General features: G+C 42.2%; 1 protein-coding gene across 1 annotated transcript in view; it reads right to left on the reverse strand.

Moving 5' to 3' along the window:
• LOC132840788 (zinc finger protein 385B-like) overlaps positions 1 to 10173 on the reverse strand; it is a 33306-nt gene extending 23133 nt beyond the window's left edge. Inside the window, exon 1 of the mRNA XM_060862779.1 lies at positions 10015 to 10173. Coding sequence (XP_060718762.1) covers positions 10015 to 10057 — 43 coding nt within the window. The 5' untranslated portion in view covers positions 10058 to 10173. The remainder of the gene's footprint in view (positions 1 to 10014) is intronic.
• Positions 10174 to 11773: the final 1600 nt, after the last annotated feature.

Consider the following 11773-nt stretch of genomic DNA (forward strand, 5'->3'; position numbering starts at 1 on the left):
CCTTTCCCTGTCATAGTACCAACATTCAGAGTCCCTATTCTCAGTCCTACACTCTTACCTTTCCTCTTCTCTCTCTGTCTGTGCACTCTCCTCCCTCCTCTACTCCTTCGACCACCGGCACAGAAGTCACTGGACTGTGACCCCCATGGCTAGATTATATGTTGGAGATTTCATCCTTTGTAAAGTGTATCTGGTTTTATGTTGGAGCTCATCGTGATGTGAGTGTTATTTTCTCTCATTTCACTCAAATGGTGTAAGTGGGTAATATAAAAATGTACTCATGTCATTTTGTCCTTTTTATACAGTATTCCCACTTCCGTATTGTAACATTTTGATATTGTTGCATTACTTGTAATTACTTGTTTTATTTTCTATTTTTTTTTGCACTGAGATTTTTGTAATTTTCCTATTCTCTTGCATTTGAAAATAACATCGTAGAGCTACGAAGGTTTAATTTGTGTCATCAGCTCTGTGTCAAAGCGCTCATTTTGTTTATATAAATTTTGTTTCGCTTTTACTGATCTTTTTGTAAACTTTCTTCTCAATTAAGTTGAGAGGTCACTTTTGATAGTGAATCATTTTCTCGAAAACAGTAAATGAATAAACAATAAAGTAGAACCCCTTAATGTGTTCCTGGTGGTGAATTTAAATCCCCGGTCACACATTTTGGTACCAGGAGTGGGGCTGTTTATTCAATCTGATTAGGTTTTTTTTAGAGCAGTTTAGTTAGACAGTATGGCAGTGGTGAATATTTTACAGAGGCGGAGGACTTCCAGAGTGCAGAGGATCGCGGAAGAGGTGGTCAGCGTGCGACCGATTGGGTTTCCAGTGTGCCAGGCTTGACGGCTGCTAAGAAGAACGGTCTAGACTGATGCGTTTCCTGCTGTCAACGTGTGGCCTTCCAGGATCTCATGGCTGCATCCCAGGAACTGTGCATTAGTGTGAGGGTGTGTCTAAGGTACTAAAAAAAAAAAAAAGACAGAAAGTGGGACGAGTTTCACACCAAGGACATTAATCTTCAATTGAGTTGAGTTAATTCTGAGTTAATGCTTTTTGACCTACTTCTGTAGAAAATGTCTGACTCTGACGAACAGCCTGAAGAGAGCGTACAAGTCCCTGATGTTGGGGCTGTGGGGAATGATGTCATAGAGCAAATAAAGGGTCAAATTCAAGATTTAAATGATTGGAGGAATGACACTCTGGCCAATAGGGCTGCTGGTGGGGGTAATACAACCCGCTCTTACATTTATGTTCCCCGTGAACGCCAGGTTCAACCTTTTAGCGGGGAGTATAACAAAGATGGAAGGTCTGTAGAGGAGTTTATTGAGGAGGTGGAAAGGGTTCTACGGGCGAGAGACCAAACACAAGAAGAACAGCTGGACGTTATCATCTCACTTTTGCGGGGGCCTGCACTGGAAGAGGTGCGTTTATATGTGGGAAATCAGTCCAGACAGGCCAGTGATTTGTTTACTTTCTTGCGGGACGCGTTTGGGGAACGGCGTAGTGGGACTCAGATGTTGCAAATGTTTTACAATCGCAAACAATTGGAGGGGGAAGATCTCCGAAACTACTCTCATGCTCTCTCTCGCCTGTTAAGTTCCATTGTGAAACAGTCCCCAGATGGTTTGGCTAACGAGCAGGGGATTTTGCACGATCAGTTTGTGGAGGGCATGCGAGATGCCGCATTGAGGCGAGAGCTGCGTAAAATAATCAGGGAAAAGCCCTATTTGACCCTGCTTGAGATTCGTAATGAGGCCATTCTCTGGTCCATGGAAGAGACCAGGTCAACCAGAGTAGCAAATAGTCGACCGGTCCATTTAGAAGTGTTAAGGAAATCTGAAGGTACTTCTGTCGGGTCTGAGAATCAAAACTCTTCTGTGTTGAATGATATTTTGCAGGTAATTTCCCGGCAAGACAAGCGAATAAGTGAGCAAGAGCAGACTATTTCAGAGCTCACTAAGGTGGTCAAAGAATTGACTGTGCAGCGGTCAGTGTCAGTTCTGCAGAATTTTGCACCTTCATCAAATTCTCCTCCCAGGTTTACAGAAAAGGGAGAACCTATCTGTTTCAGGTGCAATGGGGTTGGGCATATCGCTAGACGCTGCACTGTGAGACGGGGTGGGAGACCTAAAAGTGCTACCCAGACCACTGAAAGTCAAGAAAAACCAGGTCCTTCTGTTGCGATGAGTCAGGCTGCACAAGGGGTAGTTTCTGGTTTACCGCCTGAGGGAACTAGTCGAGACCGTTTCTTGGAACGTGCAGTTGGAACTTGCCCCATGGTAGAACTGAAAATCAAGTCTGTTCCAGTGTCATGTTTGCTTGACACTGGTAGTCAGGTCAGTACTATTACTGAGGAATTTTTCCGAGAGCACCTGTTTGGGGATGAGAGTGATGTGTTGTCTACTTCTAGCTGGCTGAAGATCATAGCAGCCAACGGTTTAGATATTCCCTATTTGGGTTACATGGAGCTGGACGTGGAGGTTATGGGGATGAACCTGCCCGAGTGTGGGTTCTTGATCGTGAAAGAAGCTCCTAGCCCAACGTCTGAGGCTGTGCTTATCTGAATGAACATTATCAGTAAGTGCCGACAGATCGTTCACGCTGAATTTGACACCACACTGGGTGGTAGGCTGGATTCTGACTGGAGGGCAGTCTTCCAGCAGGCACAATCAGTGGAGTTAGTTGAGCGAGTTTCATCTGCTCGGGTCGTGGGTAAGACTCCTGCTCATGTGCCAGCTTGGTCGGCAGCCACTGTCCTGATTAAGGGGATTGAATGCAGTAAAAAGGATGGTTCTGTGTGGTTGGTAGAACCAGCAAATTTGCCCTTACCAGAAGGTTTGGTTGTAGTACCTACCTTGGTCACGTCAGAGTTACCTGTGTGTCCAGTGAGAGTACTTAACCTGTCACAGGAAGATCTTTGGCTTCAACCTAGGGCCTGTTTGGGTTTGCTGTCCCCAGTAGGTGGTAACAGTGAGGGTTCGTCCTGCGAAGTAAGGTTTCAGCGAATCTCTGCAGACACAGAACAAGTCACTATGGGTGGAGGTCCTGTTTCTGAGCCTCAGGCCCAGTCAGTCTTAGATTATGTCAACATGGGAGGCACTGCTGAGCAGCAGGTTCAGTTACAAGCTCTGCTGAGCAAGTATTCAAGTGTGTTTGCCCTGGAGGACGATTTGGGTTATACAGATAAGGTTCAGCATGAGATGCATCTGACTGATGACATACCAGTGAATCAGCCGTACCGACGGATTCCCCCAAATCAGTACCAAGAGGTTAGAGAGCACATAACTAAGTTACTGAAGAAGGGTGTCATTCAAGAGAGTGTGAGTGCTTACGCCTCGCCTGTGGTACTGGTGCGAAAAACTGATGGGTCGCTACGGTTGTGCGTAGATTATCGCAAACTCAATGCCAAGACGAGGCGTGACGCATTTCCGCTACACAGAATTGACGAGAGCTTTGATGCCCTCAGGGGAGCAAAGTTTTTCTCAACTGTGGACTTGGCCTCTGGGTATCATCAGATCACGGTGAGTGACAGGGATAGGGCCAAAACGGCGTTCACCACGCCTTTTGGTTTATTTGAGTACCGGAGGATGCCGTTTGGGGTCTAAAGGTTAGAGATGGTGCTGAAACGGTTGGCTGAGGCTGGTTTAAAGGTCAAGCTGGGCAAGTGCCGGTTTCTCCAAGACTCTGTGCGGTTCCTTGGCCACCAGGTGTCAGCGCAAGGGATTTCTCCTGACCCAGACAAGGTTGCTGCAGTCAGTAATTGGAAGACCCCAGAAACCGTCAAGGAGTTGAGGTCATTTCTAGGGTTTTGCAGCTATTATAGAAAGTTCATCGAGGGTTTTTCTAAGATAGCTGGCCCCTTACATGACCTAGTAAATGCGTGCTTGAGTGAAGGCAGATGTGTAAGGAGGGGTCGTCACTTTAGCACTCTGTGGTCTGCTGAATGTGACCATGCATTCAATCAGATGAAGAGGGAGCTGACGACAGCACCTGTGCTTGGTTTCGCAGACTTCACTTGTCCTTTCATTCTCGAAACCGATGCAAGCCAGAATGGCTTAGGAGCCGTCCTGTGCCAGAAACAGGGTGACGTGAAGAGGGTCATTGCGTACGCCAGCCGCAGGTTGCGTAATGCAGAGCAAAATGATCGTAATTACAGTAGCATGAAGCTCGAGCTACTGGCTCTTAAGTGGGCTGTAGTCGAGAAATTTCGCAGCTATTTACTTGGGTCTTGGTTTGAGGTGATTACGGATAATAATCCGCTCTGTCACTTGCAAACTGCCAAGTTAGTAGCGATCGAACAGAGATGGGTAGCACAGCTGTCGGTATTCAACTTCGAGGTGAAGTACAGACCGGGCAAGAGTAACGTTGCAGCTGATGCTCTGTCTAGGCAGGAGTTTGCAGGGGAGCCTGAACCTGATCCAGAAGCTTACTGGGATGAGTGTGTAGCGATTTGCGGTGTAATAAGGTGAGGTACCACCTTGGAACCTGAACTTGCATTGAAGGGTGTTGATTGCAGCAGGTTGAGGCAAATTCGTGCGTTGGAGGCTGGGGAAGATGCTATCACTGCTCTCCAAGGTAACACTCATACGCTTCCCAGGTACACCAGGGAACAGTTGGTTGAGTTTCAGAAAAGTGATCCTGTTCTGCAGGTGTTTCGAGGGTTCTGGGATAAGAAAAAGAAACCAGTTCACCTGGAAAGACAGTCTCTGTCCAGGTCTGTGAAATGCCTTCTCAAGCAGTGGGGCCTCATAAAAGAACGAAATGGGTTGCTATATCGTGTGGTAGATGTCCCTTCTGAGGAGAGCTGCTGGCAACTGTTGTTGCCAGGGTGTTTAAAGGAACAAGTGCTGCGAAGTGTGCACGACGATTTGGGGCACCAGGGCATTGAACGGACGTTGGGGTTGTTGAAGCAGAGGTGTTTTTGGTCCGGTATGTATGAGGCTGTGGAGGAATGGGTAAAGAAGTGTCAGCGGTGCATCCTCACAAAGTTGCCTCAGCCCAAAGTTCGTGCCCCTGTGAGAGCGTTTTTGGCTTCCAGACCCCTGGAGGTGATTGCGGTCGACTTCACAGTCTTAGAGCCTGCTTCTGACGGGCGTGAAAATGTTTTGGTTGTTACCGACGTTTTCACAAAGTTTACACAGGCGTTTCCCACAAAAGATCAAAAGGCCGATACCACAGCAAAGGTCTTGTTAAAGAAGTGGTTTATGAAGTACGGCGTCCCAGAGAGGTTGCACTCCGATCAAGGTCGTAACTTTGAAAGTGAGGTAATCGCCGAGCTGTGCAGACTCTATGGGATGAAAAAGACTCGTACGACCCCGTATAGGCCGCAGGGAAATGCCCAATGTGAACGGTACAACCGAACACTTCACAACCTGTTACGTACATTACCGCCAGAACGTAAGCGGCTTTGGCCTGAGTACTTGCCGGAGTTAGTCCATGCGTACACAAGCGGAAACAAGACTGGTTGTCTGTGCATCAAGAGAGGCTGAGATATGCCCATGAGAAGGCTAGGGAGTATTCAGAAGAGAAAGCTCTAGAGAGAGTGACACGTCTGAATGAAAAGATTTTTTGTCCCCCGGTCAGTGTGGGCGAGTTGGTAAATCTGCACCAGCGGCCTCCAAGCAGGAACAAAATTCAAGATGCCTGGAGGCTGACTGTGTACCAAGTTGTGGAAATAGTAGGCACAACTTACACTGTGGAACCTTTAGAGGGAGGGCCGTCGAAGAGGGTTCACAGGTCGGAGTTGCGTCCAGGTGCCGTGCCCACTCCTAGGCCTAGGAGTAAAGAGAAATCTCGGCTAGATATAAAGCCTGTCATCATGGATCAGAATGGGATGTCTGAGCCAGATTTTGTGGTGGTAGAGGAGGTTGTGCAACCCTCTGTGAGGATGGCCGCAAACAGTCCAATGGTTTCAGAGGCACCAGTTACTTCAGAGTTGGGAGGTGACAGCTCTGACGGTATCCAAGTTAACGGATTTAATTAACGGATACTGGTAGAGAGACTGCAGAATATGATGATGTGTTCCCGAGGGCTACAGGTGAACATGGCCAGTCGCAGGAGCTGGAGACTGGTGACATGCGTAACTCGGAAGTACCAGTTCCAGCTGTGCGCAGAAGCAAACAGTCAACTGTAGGTGTTCACACAAATCCTTTTCATGCACCCAGGTCTGCTTGTCATGCAGTAAGTGTCACCACAGATATGGTGTCTCAAGTGTTGACCAGTATTGGCAATGCGTTGTTTGAGAAGGCATTACAAGGTGCCATGAATGCCGAAATTTGTGATTGAATGAGTCATCGAGGATGCTGACTTATTGCAGGGGAGAATGTAACCGGGTGGTAAATTACCTTAAAATTTGCTTTCCTTGCATGTTAAATTCTGTTATTTTATTATTCTCATTATTTTCAGTGTATTAAGTTAAGATAAACAGTAGTTACATGTATGTTCCTGGAGTGGTCAGCAGGTGGCACTGTGTGTGTTATGAGACAGTGCGCATGCGCTCTCACTCGTTGAAATATCCCGTTGAGATTGCGAGCAGTGCAAGCAACGCGTGTTCTCTGGAAATTGTGATCATCCATGGGTAAATACACTGATTTGTGATTATATTTTAGTTAAATACCCATTTTGGATGTATATATTGTTATGTTGATTTGGAGAACTGTCGTATTTGAAACGATGTCGTGTATAATGTCCATGCTGATATGACGTCATACCATGCGGTTTGGCCCGTTTCATTTAACATTAAGAAAATGTTGTACACTTTATTCTTCAAATGTTGTTGTGCTTTTCATGTGATGTGTATTTAATTTTTATGTGTATTAACATTTTTATATTACCCACTTACACCATTTGAGTAAAATGAGAGAAAATAACACTCACATCACGATGAGCTCCAACATAAAACCAGATTCTTTACGCAGTGAACAACATATGTTGGAGATTTCATCCTTTGTAAAGTGTATCTGGTTTTATGTTGGAGCTCATCGTGATGTGAGTGTTATTTTCTCTCATTTCACTCAAATGGTGTAAGTGGGTAATATAAAAATGTACTCATGTCATTTTGTCCTTTTTGTACAGTATTCCCACTGCCGTATTGTGTTGTAACATTTTGATATTGTTGCATTACTTGTAATTACTTGTTTTATTTTCTATTTTTTTTTGCACTGAGATTTTTGTAATTTTCCTATTCTCTTGCATTTGAAAATAACATCGTAGAGCTACGAAGGTTTAATTTGTGTCATCAGCTCTGTGAAAGCGCTCATTTTGTTTATATAAATTTTGTTTCGCTTTTACTGATCTTTTTGTAAACTTTCTTCTCAATTAAGTTGAGAGGTCGCTTTTGATAGTGAATCATTTTCTCGAAAACAGTAAATGAATAAACAATAAAGTAGAACCCCTCAATGTGTTCCTGGTGGTGAATTTAAATCCTCGGTCACACTAGGATTTAGCAATCCTGTGAATCACTAAACTAATATTTAGTTGTATGACCACAGTTTTTTTAAAACTGCTTCACATCTGTGTGGCATGGAGTCAACCAACTTGTGGCACCTCTCAGCTGTTATTCCACTCCATGATTCTTTAACAACATTCCACAATTCATTTACATTTCTTGGTTTTGCTTCAGAAACAGCATTATGATATATCCTCACATGATATAACCCCACAAGTTCTCGATTGGATTAAGGTCCGGGAATTGGGCTGGCCACTCCATAACATAATTTTGTTGGTTTGGAACCAAGACTTTGCTCATTTACTAGTGTGTTTGTTGAAACTCTCAAGGGGATGGTGCGAGGGATACTTGAGACACAGACTATGGGGGATCTTACCCAGGCCTAGTATTTCTCTCCATTTGAGTTATTTGGCCACCGGCCTTTTAGATGTCGCAAACTTTTCTGAGGTGCAGCATGAAGAAAATCAGACTTCATATTTTACCCTAACGCTAAAGAAACAGCTGCAGTCTTTAAAGACTGCGCGAGAACATGCTGGAGACCATGAAGAGATGTCCCCAACCCACCAACATGTCAAAATAAATATAAAAAAGTGCCACCAGACAAGGAGTTTGACCAACCGCACATAAACCCACACTGGCAACAACCATCAAATGTTCAAAGAGATTGTGGTGGTAGTGTAAAGCGTAGAAACGTTGCAACAATGCAATGGGAAGAAATTGTTTAACGTGGGCAAAAGTAAAACAGATACTCCCAATGTTGAACAGAATCCTCCAGTTGTATATCTAAAGCCATGAGGTAAAGTGTACCCTGGTAGCCCAGAACTGTAATGAGGGGTCTTTCTCACTCGTACCACCAACCTAAACCACTGGTTCAGCACCAAGGCCAGTGACTCAGTCAGCACATAGTACAGGACTACTGTACAACCACAACTTTTGTCTGCTTCACTCATTCATGGTGGAAGGACAATAAAAACACCCAGACTCCCTTGACAGAAAGTGTTAAAGAAGAGGTAGATAAAAAGTAGATTAAACAGAATAATAATAAAATAATTCATAGAGTGGTTGAAGAGAATGTTATATATTTGAATAAAGTGTTAGAATTAGGTTGTATATATATGTGTGTGTGTGTGTGTGTGTGCGGCTAATTGTTGAGGGAGGGAGGAATAAAGGGATGAAGGCATAATGAGCTTTGGGACAGAGCTTGACAGATATTGCTCTCACTTTCTTCATTTGTGTCCCTACAGAGCTGAGAAACTTTAACACATATTTGGTCCAAGAAAAATCATTATTAATATAAAACATCCATCCATACATCCATCTATCTAAAACCAGCCAATCATAACAGACTGTTAATCTCAAAGGAAGCTTAAAAGACCACAGAAAAACAAAAGGCAATCACATTACTTACTGTAACTGAAGTATAAATCTTCATCTTGTTGAATAACAGCAATAAAACACAACAAAGCTTGCAATTAAAGAAAATAATCAAGGATGTGGTGGTGAGAAAGTGGATTACTGTGCTATAACTAAACAACCTATAGCAGCACATCCTCAAGGTATTTTTAATTAACTAAAGAATGACATACATTTCATCCAATTATAGTTTACAGTTTACATACTAATTTGTTGTGGAGCATCAGCAAAATAAGTTAATTTCTGTTATCACTTACGTTATATCATATGTAAGTCAGTTTGATATATGAATGATTCCCACCTATGTTTATGAAGCTCAGCCTCCAGAGTCTACAGATGCCTATGCATTATAGTGTCTATAAAATGACTGACAGGAGCTTCATCCAATCACACACAAGCATTCTGGACCAGCTGTATGCTTACCAAACAGAGTCTTAATAAACCTTTGTTAGGTCTTAGCTTAACACACTTGTTTATCATGATTTATATATATCTTTTGGATTATTTGTACTAAATTACTAAAGTGTTAAATAAATAAATAATCAACTACTGCTTCTTTAAATAACCTTTAAGGGTTTTATTATTATCCTTAGATTATGTGGACCCTCTGCTATGCAAATTTTTGAATGAGCTTATATAGAAATTATACCTTATTAGAAAGGGTTTTGTTAAACTAAAAGGAATAAATTTATTTAAACCTGCGATTTAAAATTAAAGTGCAATTATTTAGGTGCAACTATATAAACATGTACATTTACACATGTCCTCAGTATGTAAATGTTACGTGAGTAAAGAGGATGTCAAATATATATATATATATATATATATATATATATATATATATATATATATATATATATATATATATATATACACACACACACTGAGGACGTTTACAGCAAAATAATAACTTTATTATTATTATTATTGATATCAGGAATCCCTGTTTCTATTCATTCGTCTATAATTTAAAAAAAAAATACTGTTTTGCACTACATAAAAAGTGCACTAAAAACACCGCTACGTAACATTCTACCAAGTGCGTAAATGAAGGGAGCACAGAGCAGTTTTAGATTCAGTCCTCAGTTAAATAAATAATCCAAATACAAAGTGTCCGTTATAAATCTCTGACTGACTACAATTAGTTCTCTTACCGGTTTGGCTCCAGCAGTTCGTTTTCTCTTCCGCACTGGACATTTAGACTCTTTAATCGCAGACTATTTAGAAAAAAAATGTGTGTGTGTGTGTGTGTGCGTGCGTGCGAGCGCGTGCGTGCGTATGTGTTTTGTGTGTGTGTCGCCGTTAGCGATAAGTCCGTCCTGTCCCAACCGGTGATCCTGTGGAAATGAGCTCGAGCGCTCCCTGGGATTCCCGTCTTCTGCAAGGCGCACGGTCACGTGACTGACAGCAGCGTCCAACGTATGTTCAGAATCTCCAATTCTTGTGAACCTGTTGCTTGACATTACTGTCGTATATCTTCTCTCCTTCTTCAAGAACTGTCACTGTTACAAGTTCCTCATGATTTAAAACAACTGAGCTACAGTCAAACTACCTTTTTGAGAGCTTGGCTAACTGGATGAGGCACCCCTGTGTGTGTTGCATTAATTGGGAGTCAAACATTTCAATAAAATTAACTCAGAAATATTTTGAATTTGTAATGTGAAAAGTTAAAATGTGGTGTAGCATTTTGGACTTGGAGCTAGCTGCTTCAGATATCTTCTAACAATGAGAAGAATTATAAAATCTAACAAATGTATTACTCAGAAATGACATGCAGTGATGCTTTGGTACAGCATAGCAAATATTAAAGTTCCAAGTGATTTGTTAAAGATGGTGATAACAGGATTCCTCTATTTCTTAACAAAAGCAGCACGGCAGCACTTGTCAATCAGCGAGACACCTCGAAAGGGCACAGCAATACAACCGTGGCATTTTAGTTAAGTCAATTTAGGGGTCAGGCTGGATATCAAATCTGACATAGCAAGCAAATTTAGAATGTGTGAAATTGTGTAGCTAACATATCCAAGATTAAAAAAAACGTTACAAGTAGTAATGTGACAGATAAGGAGCTGGATGTTTTGATGAAACTTGCAGATGTAAAAGGTGACAAGGTGCTCTCTCTCTCTCTCTCTCTCTCTCTCTCTCTCTCTCCCTCTCTCTCTCTCACACACACACACACACACACTCACAAGCACACTCTCATATGCATACACACACACACACAAAGTTGCAGTGCTCATTAAAAATATTTTGTATAGCTGTGTACCTCTCTGTGACTTTGTCCTGAACCTTAGTCCTAAGTGTATAAAAACATTTTGGTAAATGTCACCTACTGGAGTCATAAGTATTTCTCAAATTAGTTAGCCCGTTGGTGTGTTTGGATGAAATGTAGTCCAAAACAATGTGCACATTTACTTATTTCCAAGAAAAGTCTTCAGGACAAAGCAATTTGTTCTTTGCCATTCTTACATTTACATTGATGGCGTTTCGCAGACGCACTTACCCAAAACATAGTATAACAGTGCTTTGAAGTCTCTATCGACGAATAACACTTCACTAGTTTACAGACTTAAGATACTACTAATTAGGATTTTTTTTTTTTAATTTCTACTCTTAAAAAATATAAAGACCTGGTACGGATGCTCTTTTTGGATTGGTTGGTGTCTCTGGAGACATGGAAGCTCTTGACCTGCCCTTGAACAGAAAGATGAAATGATCACTTGAATAGGACTAACCTACATTAAATCACACCCAATAATCAGCCATGACTGCCTCCATATCTTTTGTTTTGTTATGCTTTTCTGCATTAAAATCAGAAAGGTATTTATTGCCAAGTATGTTTTCACATATGAGGAATTTTTTCTAGTACAGGAGCTCCACAGTGTAAACATATAGCAATGGTAAGAAATGAAC

The sequence above is a fragment of the Tachysurus vachellii genome, chromosome 2, assembly GCF_030014155.1.
Source record: "Tachysurus vachellii isolate PV-2020 chromosome 2, HZAU_Pvac_v1, whole genome shotgun sequence".
Taxonomy (NCBI): Eukaryota; Metazoa; Chordata; class Actinopteri; order Siluriformes; family Bagridae; genus Tachysurus; species Tachysurus vachellii.